The sequence below is a fragment of the Lissotriton vulgaris genome, chromosome 1_1 (assembly GCF_964263255.1).
Source record: "Lissotriton vulgaris chromosome 1_1, aLisVul1.2, whole genome shotgun sequence".
NCBI lineage: Eukaryota > Metazoa > Chordata > Amphibia > Caudata > Salamandridae > Lissotriton > Lissotriton vulgaris.
Window position 1 is genome coordinate 775931733 of NC_141685.1, and position 24464 is coordinate 775956196.

Genomic DNA, 24464 nt, shown 5'->3' on the forward strand with positions numbered 1-24464 from the left:
ATACATAAATACATAAATACAAATAAGAAACAGTCCAACATTTTTTGACATCAATGTGTTCTTCTTTTCCTTCCTCCTTTCTCCCTTAACAAAGAGTTCTGTTCTAGGGTGAATATGTTTTTCTAAAAGTAAGTTTATGATATACATTTTTAGTTCTGCCTATAGTTTAGGTGTACAAAGAAATTGTGTTTTCCTCCCAACAGAACCATTGTATTTATTTAGTCACTATAGAAAAGGCAGCTCCTAGACCAGGTCGGGCAAATTCAGTGAGCGGTAACGGGCATGCACTGCTAGGTCGAGCTACCATACACATGCGCCTTATCGGCCGGTATTTCAAGATTCCAGCCAATCGCGTTTATTCCGAATTGTATCCAACTGAGAACGGATAGCCATCCGGCTTCTTTGGTAAGCCGTCACTCTTCTAACTGGGCCCCATTGCAGCCTATCGGCCAGAACCTTGCCGAGTAATCTTTTCTAATAAAATGTTACCGTCCCTTGCAGACCGGTGACGGCCGCACCAACAGTAATTAAGTTAATCCCGGTAATATGGAAATATTCTATCAACACGCTGTGAATTTGGATCCACGGTAACCTTGAGTTAGTCTGTTATCGACAGTGCCTGAATACATACAGAGGTCTTTCAGCCAAAGAGAATTCATTTGCCATTGGCTACAACCAGGAAGTTACTCTGAAGCCGCAATAGGAAGACTGATTCCTATTCCACCTCTGGCACTTTTACAGTGCCATTGGTCCCCAGAATCCCCATCCTGGAGAGACCCCGTACCACGAGAGGGTCGAAATGTCATTGGCAACTACAAAGGGAGAGCCCCAGCAAACTAGAAAAGTTCTACGAACAAATGATTTTATCAGGTATCCAAAGGGCTCCCCTTCAAATTGCAATAACCAATTGCTTCCTTCTTTACTAGCACCACATGTATTGCACTATTTTGGTTATGGTCACTTCACTGGGGTTGCAAAATCACGTCCAACTGTGAAAATGTATATAATGTAAATACACATCGGAACTTATTTATATGTCGTTTTACTCTGAGGACACTGTCTATGCAAAATAAATAACACTCCCTTCGGCTGAAGTTGGTACAGCAAAAATAGTGTTTTCTGTGGGTTGTTTTCAAAGCGATACTACCTAAATGGTATATGGTTTGATCGTTTATTATATGATTTCTTCTTCTTAAATCACACAAGACATGTAACCCCTTGCATAAAAGTTTATCAATTGAATTAAATTAGTTCCTTGTGAACATTGTTTCTGAAATGTTTTTAAAATATGGGATACGCACCTGTTTAGATGCCTTGAAACGCCTCTTTAAGCTGGAGATCCCAATGGAGCTAGCAAGATTAGCGAAATTTGCCCACAAGGTGAAAGAACTATTAGATAACGACTCATTCAAAGACTAGAGACAAACTGTAGTTTTAAACTTACGGTCCCCCTTTTTTCTTAAATTAGCAATCACCAGAATGTTTTAAAGAAATGATTAAGTCTTTTATATTACTAAAAGTTTCTTTAAATGAAATGATCATGTTTTATTTATGTTCAAAAAAGTGTTCTCCAACCAGCCTTTTTCTTTTGTTAACAATTTTAATTAATTGAAACAATAAACAAATTCAATTCACTTGGGCTACGTAGAAATAAAGTTGGAGGTCAAGGATTCCAAATCTGCCATGATCATAGGGGAGTGTAAGGACTTCCCAGCGAATGCGAGGCCGGGAGCCGGCCCATACAAGTCGAATGAGCAACCCTTGCAGAGAGGTGAAAGAACTGTTGCTGATCGCAATGGGAATGTTTAAAAAAAATAAAGAAAGCAGGGCAACACAACCATTTTATGATAGCTATATGCCCAGCCAGAAGTGTCCAGATTGAGTTTAATCCATTTTGCCACCTGCGTTTCAAGTTTCGCTACTGCAGGCCCATAGTTGTGATAGATAAAATGCCCTATTACTTGGGGGAATCCGTGCATCACGTCAGAGAGAAATCAAAGTCGCAAGGCACAGTGGCATCCGTAGGTGGGAATAACTCGGACTTGCTCCAGTTCATATGTAAACCAGCGAAAACTCCAAATCACTGCACCATGTGCATAAGTGGAGGTACATTGATTGTAGGGTCAAGGACAAACAACATAATACCGTCAGCATAAAGAGAAGCTAATAATGTCCCATGTAGAAATCTAAGGCCCATTAGGAGATGTTTTTCCTCCAGATGGCGAACTAAAGGGTCCATGGCAGTTATAAATAAGAGAAGAGAGAGTGGGCAACCCTGTTGGGTACCACGTGTCAAAGAGAAGGGTTCTGTGAATGTACCATCAAGGTGTAGCTGGGCCAATGGATCTTGGTAAAGTAGACAAATTAATTTACGAAAGCCATTAGGCATGCCCAATTTTGTCAGTGTGGCATGGAGGAAGGACCATTGGAGTGAATCGAATGCCTTTTCGGCATCTAATAGCGCATCTTCTGCGGGGATAGTGGGAGAGAGTTGGTTGATCGCTGGAAATAAAGTGCTAAGATTGATTGAGGTGGAACGGTGTAGTACAAAGCCAGATTGCATTAGGGAAATTATACGATTCATCAATAGAAAAAGGCGGGTAGCTAAAACTTTATCCAGTATTTTAGGGTTGACATTTATAAGGGTTACTGGACGGTGCAAGGAGCAGTGAAAAGGAAGCTTGTTCGGCTTAAGTGAGACTGTAATGACACCTCTCTTAGTGTAGGAGGGAGAGAGCTACATTCAAGAGATGCAGCATACATATTTAATAAATGTGGGGCCAGTAGCGGTTTAGAAGCTTTTTAAAATTCGCCAGTGAACACATCGGTCCTGGGGGCTGTAGATCCATTCAGTTCTTCTATCGCCTGTGAGACTTCCTCACATGTAATGGGTGCGGCAAGGAATTGCCGTTGGCCGGCCTCAAGGCACAACATCGCAATTTCAGATGGATAGTTGGATAGAGTCTCTTCGCAGGCACCAGGGCAAGATGTGTAAAGTGCCTTATAGTAATCGGTAAAATCTGCCAGAATGGAGGCATTATCAGTAACGTCAATGCCATCTGGTCGCCACAGACAACTGACATATGTGGCCTGATATGGGGATGAAGCAAGCAAGCCAGCATTCTGCCGGAGTGTTCACCCTCACCATACCGACATGCCGTTGAGTATTTTCCCAGTAAGGCTGAATATATGATGTTTCTACGCAAACAATTACAACACAGGCCTTTACAATGCAGTTTTTACATTGCAACTACCATTACAACGAATGATTTTACAATGCATGCCATTAAAATGCATTTTTACAAACTAGCATTACAACGCATACCATTACAACGCATACCATTACAATGCAGAATATTTTGGGGCAACAGTGGGATAAGTGTTGTATAGTATAGGGGTAAAAATTACTATTCCCACTCAGGTGAGTATAACAGTAGGAAAAGTGTTGGATAGTGTAGGGATAAAAATTACTATTACCACTCCAGCGAGTGCAATAGTAGGGTACGTTTTGGATAATATAGGGGTAAAAATACTATCCCCATGTACCCCAAAATCCATACCCACCCAAAAACAAAAAAAATCCCTGTTACTTACCTTATAATGTGTTGTAATGTGATGCGTTGTAATGGTATGCGTTGTAAAGGCATGCGTTGTAGAGACATGCGTTGTAATGGCATGCTTTGTAATGGCATATGATGTAAAGGTTGTTGCACTGTAACAGCTGCGTGGTAAACGTAGCGCGTTGTAATGACTGCATTATAACGGTTGGTACCCAGGAAGGCTACTTCGCGTTGGGAAAGGAAATCTGCTCGCAGGCGCCAGTAGTCACAGCATTAGGGCTAGCCAGCAAAGCCGCCAGACCAAGCAAATGTGGGCCGAGAGAAGAGGCCAGAGATCCCTATGCAGCCAGGAGGTATCGCCCACTGTAGCATATTTCTTTGACACCACAAATGCAGACTCAGTCGGCCTCCGGCCCTATGTGGAGTCACCTCCCGGCTAGGTGTCAATGAGAGTCTTACCTGAGGGTCCAGAGCGACTCCGACAGGCCACTGCGCCAATGGGTGCTGGCTGCCATATCCGGCAGCACGGTAATCCTGAGCAGCCCAAACAGTGGCTACGGGCCAGAATCCTCCATACTACAACCCGGGTGTGAGCTCGCAGTGGCTCGGTCCACTATGCCGCAGTCAGGACCCAACCTGGGCCTCCACAGCAGATAAGGTCTCGTCCGGTGCTTCCTCGCTATAATCCCCGGATTAGGGACACCAAGTACAGCATTGCCCTTCCCTCAGGCCTGCCCACGGGACCTGTCCCCGCGGGGCCTCAGAGGGCAGTTTCAGGCAGTGGCATGCGGCCCGCCGAAGAGAATGTGATAAAGGAACCACAGCCAGCCCCAACCCAGCAATCTCCGCCCTCAGCAGGGGCAGGCAGGGTCTAGCAGGCAGGGCATGCCCATTTTGAAGGAAGGGTTGCACAACTGCAAATATTACGGGCTGTGCTCGGCAAGGCTTCAATGCTGTGTGGCCAACCTGGTCGCCCGCTTCGCCGTTCCCCCACCTTGATTATTTTATCATTTCCCACTCGCTTCAATGGGTCAGCTCAGATATTTGGGCGAACTCATTTTCTGATCATTCCCTGGTCATCATCACACTCGATTTTAATACAACCAGGAGAAAAGGCCCAGGTGGCAGCTGGATTGGAACCTTCTTACTAGCCAAGAATGGCTGAAAGATATGAGAACTTTCATTCAAGATTTTTTTTGTTTGAATAAGAGTATGGCATTATTGTTCTCGGTTTGTGACTCCTTTAAGGCTACTGTTCGGGTCAGATTATTGCTTCTAAGGCACAGCAGGCAAAAGTGCAGGCAGAGTGGATAGCTGAGCTTTAATCAGCAGTAGATGCTGCTCCTCAGGTGACAAATATGTCTCAGGATGACAATCCCACATAGAGGGCCATCTGAGTAAAGTAAAGCTTGACTTGAGGGAATTCTTCATCATAGAAGAAATCAATAGCTCGAGAGTCTTTCAGCTGTGGGTATTTGAGGAAAGCCAGATGACTGGGAAATTTCTTTCATGGTCAACGCGAGTTAAGCATGATGCTGTGTCTTTTAGTCAGATACAGAAGACAGATACAAGGGAACTGGTCCTTGATAAGGCTGGAGTGACCCAAGTTTTCCTGCAGCACTATAAGGTCCTGTATGAAAGTAAATATACGATCTTACAGGCCAATATATCTGAATATTTTCAGTCCATCGGGCTTCCGCAGCTCACAATATCCCAGGGTGAAAGTATGGCTTCTAATATATCTGTGGTAGAAGTTCAGGAAGCCCTTGCAACAATGCCGAGAAGGAAGGCATGCAGCAATGATGGATTTCTGTTTGAGTTTTTTAAAGTATTCGCAAGAGAATTTATACCCAATTTTGAGGAAAACCGGATGACTAGGAAATTTCTTGCATGGTCAACGTGAGTTAAGCGAGATGCTGTGTTTGTTAGTCAAATACAGAAGACAGATACAAGGGAACTGGTCCTCAATAAGGCTGGAGTGTCCCAAGTTTTCCTGCAGCACTATAAGGTCCTGTATGAAAGTAAATATACAATTTTGCAGGCCAGTATGTCTGAATATTTCCAGTCCATGGGGCTTCCGCAGCTCGCAATTTCCCAGGGTGAAAGTATGGCTTCTAATATATCTGAGGTAAAAGTTCAGGAAGCTCTTGGCACAATGCCGAGAAGGAAGGCATGCAGCAATGATGGATTTCTGTTTGAGTTTCTGTAAGTATTCGCAAGAGAACTCATACCCAATTTTGTGAAAGGGGGTGGGGAAGTTCCCTCATCCTTTAAGGAGCTCATGCTTGTTAGCTTCTTACAGAAGGATAAGAACCCAAGGGATGTCAATTCCTACAGACAAATTCGCTTATTGATCATGGATTATAAACTTGTAATGAAAATATAGGCCATTGGTATTACCCCAGCAGACCAGGCTTTAATACATAATGATCTGACAGGGTTTGAGGTGGGTTGGGTGATGTTGGAAAACACAGGCTTCCTAAGACATGTGCTGACCTACTTTACTGTTAACCAGAATCATGCAGCTATAATAAAGGTCGATGCAGAGAAAGTATTCAGCCTGGTTTAGTGGGATGCTCTTTTTATGGTGTGGCGAGGTTTGGCTTTCCTGCCGTATTCGTTTCAATGCTGCAGGATCTGTATCAAGGGACATTGAAGGTTATTGTGAGTTCTAATTTTGCAGGGGTAGTAAATTCCAATAGGGGAACACATCAGGGATGTCCTCTGTCCCTAATTCTTTTTTTTTCAATAAGCTCCTGGCATCTAGGCTTTGGGAGAATGAGGGTAATGAGGCCCCAGTAATGGGGATGCCTACATTAAAAAGGTATGCAGATGTTATTATGTGTGAGTGGTATTAAAGGATTGGGGGTATTAAATCCATTAGAATACAGCTGAATTGCTTCTTTTTAATTCCTTAGCTAGTGATTACACTCCTTGTTGGCAGCATCAGGCCAGCTTGCAAAAGCTGATTCAATATCTGGGAATCTCCTGAACAAATTACCACTCCCAGCTCTTTCAATTGAACTATGCAGTAATGCTCAAGAAGATCAAGGGATTGCTGGAGATATGGGCCCTCCTTCTCCTTACATTAGTGTGTAGAGTAGCTCTTATTAAAAGGTCTATTCTACCTCTGCTGGTATTTATTTTTTCAAATGCCCTTATAAAAGTTAATAAGAACAATTTTATGGAATTGAAAGTATGTTTAGCCACTTTATGTGGAATAAGAATGCTTCAAGGGTTATACTCTCTTTACTCCAATTAGATACTAGTCAAAGGGGTTGGCATTACCCCATGTACAGACATATTAGGAAGCAGCTTTTTTAGATGCACTAAGAAGATCAATAGATGGTAAGAGGACGGTCAATCTATTTCTTTATAGACAAAATTATCCAGGAAGCTGAATCACAAGTGCCGGTTTTTATTAAAGCAGCCAAACTCCCAAAGAAAACAAGATAAAAGGCTTTGAGTATCTTACATAACAGGAGTGTAAATACAACGGCTTGATAATACCACAAAGTCAGATAAGATTTTGGAATCCAAATGGCTTTAAAGAATTGGGCCACTTCTTGTTGAGGGGTAAATGTATTACGTGGCAAGAATGCAGGCTTGGTGTGGCGATTGCTGCAAGTTGTTCTTTCTGGGGTTCCAGTAGATTACCCTTCTTTTGAAAAATCACTTTTGTTCAATTACTTTTATGGTCGAAACTCGAAGGAATTGAAATTTTTGTATAGATTACTACATGATCAGGGGGGCAGGCATCAGGTGGAATGTTTTTTAGGAAAAATCAGCCTGTCCACACAATGCACTTTTTCAGAGGAGGATTGGCAGTCTATTTCGAAATGAGGTCATAAGGCTCTATGGGCAGCACATTTTAAGAGGATGTCCTTCCTATCTCTCTGGATAGCTTATTACACTCCTGCAACCCTCCACAGAATGTATCCGTCGGTTGAAGATCGTTTATTGCACTGTAAGCAATAGGGGATGGGAGGTTGGCTACATATTATTTTTACTTGCCAGAGGCTGGAATAGTTTTGGGAAAAGGTCTTTGCTAATCTTAGTTTTGGCCTCCAGACTAATACAATCCCGGAGGCCGTAGACAGGTGTGGCACCTTTTGGGTTTGTTAGTAAGAGTCTGGGCTCTGGTATTGCAGAGTGCGGACAGGTTGTTATTTAGTCTCTTTAACTGCTCGCCCATTGATTTTACAGAACTGGAAATTATCTGGGGTTCCATTATAACAGGAGTTGTGTAATAAAATGCTTAGAATGAAAAAACTTGAGGAGGCGTATACAAAACGGGTGGGGAGTTTAAAAAGATTCAGTGCCTCATGGCAGTTTATGGATACTCTAGAAGAGTTGAGCCCCCAACTCAGCAACAGCGCCACTAGTGGCTCCAAGAGGGCTAGCTGGAGATACTGGGGATTCTCAATTCTTGTACTATGCATGACATATGTAAAGTGTGTTATTTAGCCATTTGTCATTGGTTTAAAGCTACACCCTAAGGAGTAAGGGTGCTTTTTGCTCACAAAAGGGTCATGAAGGATCTAGATGGCCTGAGCAGCGCAATTTTGTACTTTTTGCCTTTAGAATGATTATAATATCCACTAAATGGTAATTGTTGAAGGGATGAAGTATTTGTAAAGGCGGCGGGGTTTAGTGTGGCACAATGACACTTTATTGATGGTTGCTAGTATAGCTGTATGGTACAACTTTTTACATCACTGTATAAACAAAGCTATTTTGGAGAAAGAGGCCTAAAGCAGCAAACGGTCCCTCTTGATTCTTACAATACATCTCATCATTACTGTTTTTAATAGATCGATTATCCTAAACTATGTGATGATTCGTCTATTTATATATATTGTCGCTAATATCAATATCAATATCAGACCACCATGTCCTGTTTGCTTTTTAATAAAGCAACTTTTTTTTAATGCAGTCTGTTTTCCTTAAAGGATAATGGGCTGTGTTTCAAAAACAAAAATGAAGCGTTTCAGTTTCATTTTTTAGGAGTAAGCAGTGGTCCATGGGACTACTGCCTGCCCGTAAAAACGTTTTCACATGTATTCACAGAAGGGAAGGGGTCTCCTGGGGACTCCTTCCCAATTGCGAATAGGTTACCACCAACTTGAAGTTGGCGGTAAAATGCGAATGTTTTGCGACTGCATCCCAGTTGCAATTCAATCTTGCAAACGCTTGTGAGTTGCAATTAGGAAGGGACGCCCTTAACACGTCCCTTCCTAATATCAATTCGCTAATCCATTTTGAAATTTGGTAATCGGTTAATGAATCGCAAAATGGGTTTGGTACATAGGAAAATGCATTTTTCTGGTCGCAAGCAGCCTGATTCTGCAAATCGGGCCATTTGCGATCGGAAGAAACCTATGTACATGTGGCCCCGAATCACAAAATAGGGTTTGGTAAATAGAAAAAGGCTTGTTATTGGTCTCAAATGGCCCGACCGAGAAAAAGCTACGTACATGTGGCCCCAAATCTGATAAAACTCCTAGCACCACTCTATGGTTCATGTCTACTAAACTTTATGTAGCGCTGCCTGTAAATAAGAAGCGCTGTGTGGATGATAAAAAATGACACTGCACCATATTCACTAAGACTTACGCCAGGGTCGGCTCCTCCACTTGAGCGGAGGAACGTCGCCCCACAAGCCCCAGAGCTGAAACATAAAACGGTAATAACGTTTTTTTATTACCGTTTTATTGTTCATCAACCCGTCCTGAACTAAGGGGTCCATTAGGATGGCGGGAGGATTTACCCCGCCAGACTGGCGGTAGGCACCGCCAGCCTGGCGGGGGCAATCCGCACGCCATCCTTTCCTGTATTCCCCCCCGCCATATTAGTATGGGGGGGTACCACGGTGGAAGAAAACACCGCCGGCCACTTTTCCGCCCCGGTCGCCTTGCGGACAGGGCGGAAAATGTTTAATATGGTGGCGGTGTCTATTAGACATCGCCAGCCATATTACGATGGCAAGAGTGCAATACATGCTGTGATGTATTGTCGCAAAAAACACAGTTCATGGACAGAATGCAGAACAATGTCTTACATTCACCCCAGTACAAAGATCTGGGCCTAAATCCATCGTTTTTTTGCACTCCACACCACCCTAGGTCAGACAATGGCTATATGCAAATCAGCCTTGACCCTGTGCCTCATGGGAACAGTCCAGCCCGAACTACCAAGCCATATCTTTCCTAGACCGGAATCAAGCATCCAAGGACCGGTTTTTGGCTATCAGCCTTCTTCAGCCTGGATAGCTTGACTCCAGTGATGTGGAGAGCCTGGGACTCACGTCTGAGCATACCCAGCCCACTCGGGGTGAAAATTGCAAAAAACACAGTTGATGGACAGAATGCAGAACAATGTCTTACATTCACCCCAGTACAAAGATCTGGGCCTGAATCCATCGTTTTTTTGCACTCCACCCCACCCTAGGACAGACAATGGCTATATGCAAATCAGCCTTGACCCTGTGCCTCATGAGAACAGTCCAGCCCGAACTACTAAGCCATGTCTTTCCTAGACCGGAATCAAGCATCCAAGGACCGGTTTCCGGCTATCAGCCTTCTTCAACCTGGATAGCTTGACTCCAGTGAAGTAGAGAGCCTGGGACTCACGTCTGAGCAGACCCGGCCCACTCGGGGTGAAAATTACAAAAAACACAGTTGATGGACAGAATGCAGAACAATGTCTTACATTCACCCCAGTACAAAGATCTGGGCCTAAATCCATCGTTTTTTTTGCACTCCACACCACCCTAGGTCAGACTATGGCTATATGCAAATCAGCCTTGACCGGGTGCCTCATGGGAACAGTCCAGCCCGAACTACCAAGCAATGTCTTTCCTAGACCGGAATCAAGCATCCAAGGACCGGTTGCTGGCTATCAGCCTTCTTCAGGCTGGATAGCTTGACTCCAGTGATGTGGAGATCCTGGGACTCTCGTCTGAGCATACCCAGCCCACTCGGGGTGAAAATTGCAAAAAACACAGTTGATGGACAGAATGCAGAACAATGTCTTACATTCACCCCAGTACAAAGATCTGGGCCTAAATCCATCGTTTTTTTGCACTCCACACCACCCTAGGTCAGACAATGGCTATATGCAAATCAACCTTGACCCTGTGCCTCATGGGAACAGTCCAACCCGAACTACCAAGCCATGTCTTTCCTAGACCGGAATTAAGCATCCAAGGACCGGTTTCTGGCTACCAGCCTTCTTCGGAGCTTGTTTCCGGTCCAGGGATGACATGGCTTGGCAGTTCGGGCTGGACTGTTCCCATGAGGCACAGGGTCAGACTGATTTGCATATAGCCATGTCTGAAATGGGGTGGCAGAGTGGGCTAAAGAACGGTGATGGATTAAACCTAGATCTTTTGACTGGGTGTGAGTGTTTGATTGATTCAGATGCTCCGTCCATCACCACCCCCTTTTGTACCGCTTTTGGCCGCCATAAGTGTGGCAGGGTATGCTCAGACGTGAGTCCCTTGCTCACTTTGCCACTGGATTCAAGCAAGCCGGCTGGAATGCCAGAAACCGGTCCTCGGAAGCTTGTTTCCGGTCCAGGGATGACATGGTTTGGCAGTTCGGGCTGGACTGTTCCCATGAGGCACAGGGTCAGACTGATTTGCATATAGCCATGTCTGAACTGGGGTGGCAGAGTGGGCTAAAGAACGGTGATGGATTAAACCCAGATCTTTTGACTGGGTGTGAGTGTTTGATTGATTCAGATGCTCCGTCCATCACCACCCCCTTTTGTACCGCTTTTGGCCGCCATAAGTGTGGCAGGGTATGCTCAGACATGAGTCCCTTGCTCACTTTGCCACTGGATTCAAGCAAGCTGGCTGAAGATGGCTGGAATGCCAGAAAACGGTCCTCGGAAGCTTGTTTCCGGTCCAGGGATGACATGGCTTGGCAGTTCGGGCTGGACTGTTCCCATGAGGCACAAGGTGAGACTGATTTGCATTTAGCCATGTCTGAACTGGGGTGGCAGAGTGGGCTAAAGAACGGTGATGGATTAAACCCAGATCTTTTGACTGGGTGTGAGTGTTTGATTGATTCAGATGCTCCGTCCATCACCACCCCCTTTTGTACTGTGATGTATTGTCAGCATTGTGGCGGGCGGTGCAGAGAGCACCGCCCGCCACAATGCTGAGAATACAGGATGTGCCCGCCACTGTAGCGGGCACATCCTAATGGCACCCCCGGGACCCCCGCCCTTAAGGCGGGCGGTCCTGTTTTCCGATAGGGTGGCGGGTGGGTAAAGCCCGCCCGCCATCCTAATGAGGCCCTTCTCATTAGGATGGCGGGCTTTGCCCGCCCGCCACCCTATCGGAAAACGGGACCGCCCGCCTTAAGGACGGGAGTCACGGGGGTGATATTAGGATGTGCCCACCACAGTGGCGGGCACATCCTGTATCCAGCATTGTGGCGGGCGGTGCTCTCTGCACCGCCCGCCACAATGCTGACAATACATCACAACATTTTCATTTGCAAAGTGGCAGGCACCGCGTGGTGCCTGCCGCTTTGGAAATGAAAATGAAGGGGGGTACCACAGGTACCCCCCGTGTGCACCCCCCCCACTCACCTTCACTCTGGGGGCCCGCAGTGGGCCCCCAGAGTGAAGACCGCCTGCTTTTCCGTGGCGGCATTGCCGCCACGGAAAGGCATTGTACTCTTGCCATCGTAATATGGCTCGCGACCGGGGCGGAAAAGTGGCGTGCGATGTTTTCTTCCACTGTGGCCCCCCGCTATACTAATATGGCGGGGGGGATACAGGAAAGGATGGCGTGCGGATTGCCCGGGCTACTGGCAGCCTGGCGGGGGCAATCTGCCCACCATCCTAATGGACCCCTAACTATCAGGGCAGGTCCAGCACTACAGAGTGGCAGTAGCAGAGAGCTATAAGCTTTAAAATTGTGCATGTCTCTTTGGCGGGCCATCTCAGGTCAGCCAGCCAGACATACGCATTTTAAAGTTCTCTAACCCAGCTGGGTTAGAGAAAGCTCAGGCCTCCAGTGCTCTTACGGGTGCTGAGAGAGACTGCTCTATCCAATCATAGCACTGCTTTCATTCTGTGAAAGCAGCTTCAGGATTGGGTTGTGCAGTTTCCTGCTTCCGGGGCATACAGAAGACGCTGGAAGGAGGAGGACATCGTGCGTCACTAACTAGCACACCGTTTATGTTTTATCAATGAAAAAAAGCTGTTTACGCTAAGTGTTGCACTACAATGCAAAAATGCAAGCCAGCACTACCTTGCTTGAGACTTGTACTTGAGGTTTATCATCCAGTATAAATTCTAAGCAAGGACAACCTCTCATGGGTAAGTTGCATAAAATGTGTAATGTAGTAAATTACGCATGTTGTGCAGAGAAACAGCACCCTGTTTGCACCTGGTTTCATTTGGCATTAGGATTTCATGCAATGCCAGGCTATGATATTGCCAGGCTTTTGTTGTATGAAAACCTATGGTTGTTTGAGATGATCCCACTGCATAAGACCCCCTTTTCATTGATAATGGGGAGTTCAGTGCTCCGTGATGCAAAGCAATGTGTGCACTGTACTTCTGTCAAATTTCAGCAAAATGTAGTCACCAGATGCAAAAGTTGATTGGTGCTGCCAACTGCGCCACAATGCGGTGCAAAAGTGCTTGCACAAAATGCAGAGTAAATGCATGCCTAGATTCGATAAGAGTGGTGCAAAATTCACTCCTATTTTGTCCCACACACATTTATGCTAATTTTGTCTCTCCAGTGTGAAACTTGGCTGGCAGATGTTGGGCAGATTCTGAGAGAGCATAGAATGTGCAAAGTTTATGTTTTTGTGAGTTATTTCTGGTTTATCAATCAAGCCACACGCCCTAACAAAGCTTAGAACCATACCTCAGCTCAGAGCAAGCAAACCATGTAATGCATCACATTTGTTTGTGTACTAAAAGATCTGGTTTTGGAAAATATAATTAGTATTGTGTGTGAAGTTGGAACTTATACTATATATGTATCTTCAATGCAGAAGATCCAAATGACCCATCGTCTACTACCAAAGGAGGGAAAACTCCCAATAAACAATTGACTGCATCACCAAAGAAGAAACCTGGGCGTGTGTCGAATACAGGAAAACAACCATCAGGTATCTGTGGCATCAAAGCCTTTTTGGCACATTTTGGATTTGGCACTGAGAGTGGTTAGAATTGGTAAAGACCATGCTTGTTTGAAAGCACATGCGGTTCACTCTTCCAGTGGATGTGCTTCTGACATAGGCATTGTGTGACATAAATAGGTTTGATCCACTAGTGATGTAGCAATGTTGTACGCATGGTGGAAGCTTATACTCTGCATGTGTCTTAAATACAGAAGATCCAGAGGATCCCTCATCTCCTACCAAAGGTGCTAAAAAACCCAAGAAGCAATTGACTAAATCACCAAAGAAACCCCACAATGTGACGAACACAGAGGAAGAACCTAAAGGTATGAATGTTAATATAAAAGAATTGAAAACAAATTCATAGAGTTGAATGTTGACTGTTGCAGGACTATACAACTGTAGATACCTAAAACAGGGGGAACATTATTAATGCAGTATGATCCAACCCGAGCCACATTCTCAAGGTAACCGCTAATTGATTTACTCTGTAAATGCCTATATGCAATTTTATCTTATGTAGATATCCTTAAAACCTGAAATCGACCCCATGATCATGGAATATCATTGTAACCCTCTGATCTAGAACGTTTTCAAGAGGTTAAGCCAAATAGCAATAATCTTAAAGAGTTGTATTATGTTTTGCAATGTTATAAATACTTATAGAGCGCACGAATACCCGTGGGTTTGTTGGACGAACCCCAAAATATTCACTTCCATTTTGTGAGCTGCAGCTTCCCTGTGCCCAAGATTGCAGTGAACTACGGACCAGGAGGTGGTAAGAAGGCAAACTTTGTGCTGTACAAATACAAAGCTTTAACAGAAGAAGGTCCTAGGGAAACAATATTTAAAGACCAGTCAGTATCCTATCCCCAATCAACAACTTAAGCAACAAAAAGGGAACCACCGGTCTACAAGCAATGAGACAAAAGAATTGTAAGGAAATCGTGACACCTGGATCAATGCAAACACTCCCTCACTGAGTCTAAATGAATCCCATCAGCCCACCACAGTGGCAGAGCATCGTCATCTGGGAATTGTTGTACATTGTATAAATGGTGCAGCCGACACCTATCTAGGAGGAAAGCTGCACTTAATTCATAACCAGTGATCGATCCGGCCACAGCTATATTTCAATCAGTGGTGCTAATGATTTGCAGTGCAAAAAAAGGGTGAAGAAATGTGCAAAGAAGTTTAATAGGCGCTATCTTAGTGTCAAGACTAAAACCAAGTGCTGATAGTTTGAAAGAATAACTATCAATAGTAATAGGAAGGCAGGTCTAAATGTTTCAGCCATGAAGGTGGCAATAACCAGGCTTTCGTCAGGTCCGATTAATTACTACGCTACTGCAAATGTTATAAAAACTGTGCAAAAATAAAAGATAAACAACTGAATAATTGGTACGATACACCCTACCAGTGCCTGTGATTCGAAGATGAATATTGATTTTCACAGGAGGTACAGGTTCATTCCTACAATGTAAATTTTAAAGTGATTAATACTGATCCACAACACACAGCAATCCTACCAATCCTTGTCTCATCGTTAATACTGTCAAGGATAGACAGTATGCTGCCCAATTAGTGGCAAAATTAACTAAATACACTACAACAATTTTTCAAAAAACTTTTATGTACTCACCCAGCTTTGTAGGGGAGTACTCCTCACCTCACCTGGCAACTGCTCAGTGGATGAGGCCCCGCTCTGTATTGTGGGTAAACACAAAGATCACACAAGAGTCAATATCTCTGGGTGCCAGTCTCCCATCTTACACACAGATATAAAACCGTGTTGCTAAAGTAACCATAATGACCTAGGCCTTCCACCAAGACCCCACACAACTGAATAATGATAAAAAGAGGGGGAAGGTGGTTTCTCCAGAGGATCCCTCTTATCAGGCTCATAAAGCGATAGTTTGTGACTACCCTTACTTCTTATTGTTAATGTAGACAATGCAGAACATATAATTCCAAGAAGGATGTTGGAAACTAGCAACAAACACCAAGCTCTGGCATACCACCAACACAAAAGAACAAAACCACCAGGTCTAGAAAACAAACAAACTTAGTGAGATAATCAACCAAACAGCCCCTGATGCCTCACCTGTCCGTCGGTACCCCAGGCTATTGCCGAGCCGAAGGGGAGGTGACCAGACGGGTAGGTGTGGTCTCGGTAAATACACTTACTAGTTAGCAGTAATAGGGCTGTCACCGTTACATGTTCATCCTGTCGAGGGGCCGGACCGGTAATCTTTAACAAACGTAGGACGCGTCCTGGGGAGAAACAGGAAGAACAACACTACTTCCTGGTTCTCTCAGCACATGTGCGCAGGGACCGGCAGAACTACAAACTTGCTGAGAATTGTAGTCTATAGAACACAGTCGGACATAATATGCCTACCGACCGATCGTGGTGTTACAAAGCTCCCAGGCGCAATCGCTATTTGCAAATATTGCAAGAGATAATGGCGATTGTTGTCTTAATGGGTTTAAATTATTATAAACCCATCGAGTAGCCATGTTAGTATTGGGACGCCTCATGAAAAGTGTGAATGCTATGCAGGGTCCTTAACTATCAATGGTGTTACTGGTCTTATCCTAAAAATGATGTTAACGGGTTTGGTAAGATGAAACAAAAAGGTTACTCAGCACCTTCTCGGTGACGGAATACACAGTAGAAATGTTTACAAAAAACCTAGTGTTCATATATGCTCATAAAACTTTATTGAAAACACAATGCACACAATCAAAAACGCATAAGGCGCAAGGAGAGAGGCAATATCGTGGCCTCATCCACGTGACTTCCTTGTGTTTCATAGTGAGAACGAGTATATGTTCAAGAGGTTGAAATATTGAATAGACCGTTAAAAATCATACTCATAAATCTTGTGGTGAAGGCTATCACAATTTGGCAGAGGACTTGATGTTAATATATACACAGCACATAGAATATTGATAGCAAAATAAGGTGTGAGGCCCTACCCCCACCATAAGGTGAATGGGTATAAGCTTGTGATGACAATACGTGCAAATCCTCTATGCAAAGTGAGAGACCAATGGGAGAAAACAGGTTCATAAAGTCACCCATGGAATCTCATCATTGAGTCCCTGGCTGTCACACTTGAGCCTGTAAATCAATTTTTGTTCTTGAACAAAAAGAAACCTAGTGATGTAGCTGACATGTGGTGGAATAAATGGTCGCTGGAGCACTATCCACTTCATGTCTTCCGCCTTGTGTTTAAGGCTGAGAAAAAGGTTTTCAGACGTGTAGACTGTTTATTACACTTAATCGTGCTTTTGTGCTTGCTAATTCTTAGCTTGATCTTTCGTGTCGTCATGCCAATATACCTCAAAGAGCATGGGCAGATAATCATATAAATAACTTTGTCCGAGTTACAGTTTGTATGTGTCTTTAGGATCCAGGGTTTCCTAGTGCCAATATCCACAGTCTCTGTTTTCTGAGTTTGGGGACATGCATTGCAGGACCCGCAAGGGTAATGTCCGTGGACCAAAGGGAGATCCCATAGTGTGTTAACCGACTCCTGAGTCTTCAAACTAGGCCTGGTATGGACCAGACTGTTCCGCAAGCTAGTACCCCTCCTAAATGAGAACAGGATTTTATTTTACTTTAGAACTTGTACCTATACATATTGACTTACCAATCCTTGTCACCTGTATTAAAGTCCTAAGGGATCAAAGGGTGTTAGAATAATAGGTAGAATATAACATTACATCATAAATAACCACAGACTCGGGAAAAGTTTAAACTCTTTTATCTATGCAAAGTCTTAAATGTCAGAGTCCATACAAGCTTAATTAAAGCCTTTTCAATTAGCAAGATAATAACTAATGCAATAATTTGTAGAAATATTACGAGATATCTTTTAGGTATTGATACGAGGGAAAGGTGAGAAAGGGAAACAATACAATGACATACCCACACAGATTTATATTTACCTAGAATGGTGTGAAGACCAACCCTGGCCACGGGCTGGGACAAAGAAACAGGATTCCCGATAGTTCAGGTCACAACAGGACAGAACAGGTGCAGATCAAGACAAGACAGGTGCAGACCAATGCAGATCAGGACAGGACAGATGCAGGTCAGGACAGGTACCCTCAGCTAAGTGCAATGCCAGCATCACACCCCTCTCCACTAACAGTCGGACCCCGATTGGGTTATCGATTTTTCTCCCTCAGAAATTCCCGATTCTTCTAACAGAGTGCTCCGCCAGCACCTCTGCTTTCGATCTCCTATAGCATGCGTTGGGTCAGTGACAGGTCAGCAACTCTGACAAGTCGGACAAACTAACTAGCTAAGCCTACCTTAGTTATACCATTTTCCAGGGCAATGTACCACCCCCCAGTGTTGCAAATTTGTGTATTCCCTTGATTTGATTGGTGAAAAGACGAGGAGAGGTCATCACACCATACCACTCTGAGATCATTTTCATTCAATAATTTAGATCAATGTTGCCGCCCATAACTTTTATTTTCCCATGCACTTTTATTCCACCCAGCAATAGATGTTTCAATAATGAATACAATGTATTCGATCAGTTCATTTTTGCTTCCTTTTGAGAGGTCATAAGGTAAAGTTCTCATGAACATCGTGGGTAAATCAGGACTTTGTTGCGATTCAATGGCAATGCTTCAGAGATTTTGAGTTCCTCTGTGTAGACGCAGCTCTTTCAAGATGGAGTTCAGAAACAACACGTCAGGCCCAAATACTAGCTAGCAGCAAAGTCAAAGAGAAACAATTTAGAACAAGGAAATAAATGAATGCACTGTATACCACTTATCTCTACTCTATTCTCAGTACTTTATTTTAACTATAGCATTAATAGTTAAGCAGAACGAACAACGTTTAGTTAGAGCAGCAACAGGTGCTTTAGTATGTTAAACATGAAGCAGCCATCTTAATTCTAGTGCGCAGCTGCAAAGAAATTCCCCCCCAAGCAAAGATACGTCACACCACGTGAGTGTGGCAGACGCATGCGCAGAAAGTGTCCCATGTTTCGGGCGGCCATTTTAATGCATTCAGATTACTGTTATTAAAAGCACATAGGCAAGCTTCCCCTAGATACTAGAAATGTTGTGTAATGCAATTGTTAGTAAGACGAAACATGTTGATTAATAGATTACTTATTATTTCGATACTCTTCTACAAAACAAAGTCCCACTATCACCAAAGCACATTCTCTAAGCTGTCTACTAATAAATGCTTTATCGCTCTAGAAAAACAAACATCACATCTACGAGTCTCTCACTGACACAAAATCTGACATACTCTTCAAAACTGAATAATGGTTGGGAGATGATAGGGCTCCAGTCTTGCATGAAGCCGTTCCTCTAGGCCATCAAACTATCACATAAAATCATATAGGCAAAGGAGGAGGTTGCCAGCTGTTGTGTTCAGGTACACATTACATATCACTAAAGCTGATGACTTGTCCATGCAAGGTTGCGAGGCCCTTTTTATCAGATGCAAATCTACACCATCTTCCTCCTATAACTTCTTGTTCATTTACAAACCTCCACCTAGCAATGCAATATTCCCAACACACACTTCTAGTCACAGTTTCAAACCTACACTCCAATCTATGCATTCTTCAACATTTTGTTTGACAAACCCAATATGCCCCATCCAAAAACAAACATCACTGGCCTAGACACACTAAACGTACATTACAATGTCCACAAACCCACACACATTGCTAGACACATCCCATATGTCATTTTTGCAAATACAGAACAAGTTACTTTTCAAACAATAACTCCGCTCATGGTCAGACCACCATTTGCTTACTTTCCAAGATAAAACAACACAAAGCAACGCACCTAAAACCACCTTACGTTCATCCACCTATCAACCGTGGAACAAACTCAATTTGGAACACTTAGAAACATAGCTAACTTCCAGTACAGATCTAGACACAATACATTCTGCTTAAAAACCTTATGAGTGGCTACATGAAGCTTTTGACATCCTAATACCACTAAAAACTACACAAAAGAGCAAAAGAAAACAAGCACCTTGGCGAAATACAGAGAAAAAAGAGATAAAACAACAAATTAGAAAGCTGCAACATGCCTGACTCAAAACAACCCCAATCAAGACAAACTTCACCTAGAGAAACTAAACAGATTATACAAGTCAGCTGTCAAAAAAGCTAAGAAAATTTACTATTCAAATAGAATTAAAAATGCTAAATGTGCAAATAAAGAATTCTATACAATTCTCACTGAATTTCATAAACCAAATTGCCTAAAAGGAGCTCATCCCATTACTCAAGATTTCACAGACAAACTGGCAAATCATTACACGGCCATGGCAGACACATTGGACTCATAATTAAAACTAAGAAAAAGCACCAGCACAGACCTTTTTCCAAAACAAAAATCCAAGAATACTATAACCCAGCCTCTCCATTACTTCCAACAAATTTCACACAATGAATTTATGGACCTGGTCAAAGCAAGCACGCCTGCCGGCAGTCATTCTGACCTGTGTCTACCATCAACCTTCAATAGAAGTCTTCAAACAACTTCTGCTGCCACACCAGTAAAATAATCATCAACAATTCCTTAACTATGGGAACATTTCCAGAAGAACTAAAAAAGTCATACATACGCCCATTACTGAAAGAACAAACCTTGACCCGCTGAGCCCAACAACTACAGACCAATTGCAAATGGATATTTTCTTGGCAAACTGATAGAAAGAGCAGCCTTTACCCAAATGTTGCAATTAATTGAAGATAATGTCATACTTTCAGACTTCCAAACAGGATTCCATCAAGGAAGAGGCACAGAATCTGCCCTTGTTGTCATCTGGTATAGCCCTAGGAACACAGTTGACCACAACAGGGTTGCTACCCTACTTCTCTTGGACCTCTTAGCTGCCTTTGACATGGTTGGACATGGCACTCTGATACAAAGACTCTACGAAGCCAGCATAGAGGGGACTGCTCTAGACTGGATCATATACTACCTTCACAACAGAACTAATGTAATCCATAACCCCCTTTCTCTGCCAAACCATACTTCACAAAAACAGGGGTCCCTCAAAGCTCTATCATCTCAACCATGCTTTTCAACATCTACATGAAGTCATTAACGGCACTGATCAATCAATTCCACCTCATGTGCAATAACTATGCAGGTGACACACAAATATTTTTTCACCTGGAATGCCCCAAAGACATTGGAAAATCACTAATTTCCAGTAGTCTCAGAGCTGCGGATCAATGGATTACATGGAGCCATCTCAAATTGAATGCTTCTAAAACGGAAAATACTTACGTGTGGCGACTGGAAAAATTATGGCCCACATGCTGCATGGCCTGATGATCTGGGAACACCGCCTAAAGTTTCGAAGGAAGTTAGAAACCGCAGTATTACCATGGACTCCAAGTTATCAATGAATGTCCAAGTGGACAATCTAGCAAGATCAAGCTTTGTTACTATAAAATCTCTGCAGTGCATCTTTCCCCACCTTGGATTTCCACACAAGGTCCAAGTTATCATCTCTCTTGTTCTGTCCAAACTCGACTACGCCAATAGTCTCTACCACGGATCACCTTTAACAACTATGAAAAGACTACAACGTATTCAGAACTCTGATATCAGACTACTTTCACATATAAAGACACAAGCTCACCTCTCACCTGCCTTGAAAGCCCTACATTGGTTACGTGCTGCCAGAAGATCCACATTTAAGCTGCTATTTATCACCCACAAAGCAATACATGGAACAGGACTGCTCTTTATCAGGAATAAAATCACAAAATACATTCTGACAAAGGAACCTCTGCTCTAGAGTGGCACCTTGCCTCCAAATCCCACCGTAGAAGAAAAAAACATGGGTGGAACACCCTTCTCTGTTCAAGCAGCCAAACTATGGAACTCTTTACCCCCTAACATAAGATCCACCTTATCTTCAGAAGACTACTCAAGAATTGGCTTTTCCCCAGATAACCTTCATATTCAAACTTAAATATACAGAATATCCTTCGTATATAAGCATTTATTTGGACTATAGATGCACACCTACATATGTGTATTGCTTTGTATTAACTTGTATAGTAATTTTAATTTACATATATTCCCTTCCTTATGCATATATATACATTCCATTTAAATATGTATCTTTATATTTATTACTTTGCTTCTAATTCAGCATTTCCAATGCACTCCCCTATATCGCAATATATCTTCCATGCTGACTCTCAAACCTCATTGTACCACTCTCTCCAATTCACTACCCTATACTGCTCTCAATACATCCTCTACCTCCACTCTTTCATTCAACCCAAACCCCATACCACTACTATGATCCCCAAAATAACCCTCTCTAAACTCTTCCCTCCTCTAACCCTCCTTGCATCATACCAATTTAACTATTCAGATCTACCAAACAAGCCTTTCAAAACCGTTCCCTCTAACTCTTCGTCCTCGCCTTTACTCATCCCAAACCTTTCCTACTGCTATGAACTCCAAAAAAAGAATGAAAAAAAACATTTTCTAGACCCTTCTCTCTTCTATCCCTTCACTATTCATTTTCAATCAAAATAACAGACTAACATGTCCAGCTCTCAAATAAATTATTTTTATATTTCCCTCTACTAATTTCCCACTAATCCTGTTTGGGTTCCGGAATAGCTTGCTACCCGCCAAAATGCACTTTAACACCGCATCAGGGGTATCAAGCACTAGATAAATGCAACCCGTTCCCTCTTCCATCCCTTCACTATCCTTTTCAATCCAAATAACAGACTAACATGTTCACCACTCAAATTAGTTTCATATATCCCTAGACTAATTCACCCCTAATCCTTTTTTGGTTCCGGAGGAGCGTGCTACACGGCGAAAAAGGCTTAAACACCTGATATGGGGTAGCAAGTGCTATATAAATGCAAACCTTTTCCCTCTTCTATCCCTCCACTATCCTTCTCAAACCAAATAATAGACTAACATACCTACCGCTCAAATTAATGTCATATATCACTATAGTAATTCACCACTTATCCTTTATGAGTTCCTGAGTAGCGTTTTACTTGCCAAAAATGTACGTCAATGCCTTGTCAGGTGTAGTAAGTGCCATATAAATGCAATTACAATACAATACAGTGTCTTTGCACCATTCTTGGATGGCAATGCCTCTGCCAGCTCCTAGATCATCGACAGAGGACTTTAGATGGAGCAGCGACTCCACCAACAAGTTAATGGAGGAGGTAAACTCACCACAATTGAAGATGGAAAAAGCACCATCCTACCCTTGTCAGTCTGTTAAAAGTGAAATTAATACAACAAATATGAAACAGTAAAGATGTGAAGAATAGGATTATATGTGCATTTTAAATACAGATCAATTTTGAAGTACAACAGTGTTTACATTTAAACCACAATATGAGACTCAAGATAACTTTTGAAATGTCTAAAAATAGGATAACAGTCCAAATGTTGAATTAGAATTAGCATGCCTCTGCCACAGTTTATGTATTTATTTATTCACTTTTTTTAATATAGCTTTATAGTACTAGTTAGGTGTCAGAACGCTTTATGGAGAACATTTTCAGCTCATACTGGCTCTCAGGCATTCATTTAACTGTGTGTGAGTAAACTAACCTCGGAAAAACAAAGCATGTAGGTAATATACTGCAAAACCAACTGTGTTTTGGCAGTGGCTGTTAATACCAGGCCATAGTTGATTCAATAGTGGGTAAAATGTTTTGTTCTATCTATAATCAGTTATCAGAATACTAGTGGTTTAGACTCAAAAAACAGTACTGAGAATAGCATAAAATCTTTCAACTCATTCTGAGAAGTATCTGATTAATGTCAGGCACTTGCAACACCTAAACAAAATGCATCTTGACTCATGTATCATGTTATAAAGTAGTCCAAACTCATCATCATTAAAACAGTAGCAACTCAGGAATTGTGCAGTTGTGCGAGGATTTTCAACACTGCAGTCACAGTGCTTTTTCCCCACTCGAGACCTCTTCATACAAAGAAGTAAATACTTTTCAACCTTTTGATGCTATTTAGCAATATCACTGGGAGAAGCCCCGAGCCTCATTTGATGTCTGTGAGCCTCTGAAAGTTGAAATAGTGACCATGCATGGGATAACCGGGCTCCATGTCTACCATCAATTTTGTTTGGATATATTGGAATTGATACACTACATTTCAGCCCATCCTCTTGCAGCTTTTACTTTAAAGTTATCCTCCTTGTACTCAGCCGCTCATTCTTGCTTCTCATTTTGAGATATTCTTGCAACCACCCCCTTTCCCATGCACAATACCACATACACAAACTCCCCGCCAATGACGAGGCAGTTCCAGTATCAGCAGGGCCTGCAGTCTTTGAGGCGTAAGAGTGTGTTGTCAGTCGTGTGTGACTGCTGGTCTGTGAGGGGTATGAGAATGCTTTCAATCGCGTGATTGCTAGCCCGTGAGCAGTGTGGGAAGTGAGTGACTCTGAGTGTGTGAGGGTTTTAAGGGTGCTGGCAGTAGTGCCAGGCTGAGATGATCGGAGAATGCTCGAATGTGAGGAATGGAACAATCCTTCTGGTAGTGGGCGACTGGTCCTCTATGAAGGTTCTGAGAGAACTGCTGGCAGTGTGTGAGTCTGAGAGAGCTTCTGGTAGTGTGTGACTACTAGTCTCTGAGGGATGTGAGTGTGCTGACTGCATTTGGGCCAATTTCCTTTTCCACCTTAAAATACTTTAACAGTTCCCATTCA

General features: G+C 43.0%; 1 protein-coding gene across 1 annotated transcript in view; it reads left to right on the forward strand.

Moving 5' to 3' along the window:
• PRG4 (proteoglycan 4) overlaps positions 1–24464 on the forward strand; it is a 486064-nt gene that overhangs the window by 145400 nt on the left and 316200 nt on the right. Inside the window, exons 11-12 of the mRNA XM_086956081.1 lie at positions 13586–13702; positions 13927–14040. Coding sequence (XP_086812207.1) covers positions 13586–13702; positions 13927–14040 — 231 coding nt within the window. The remainder of the gene's footprint in view (positions 1–13585; positions 13703–13926; positions 14041–24464) is intronic.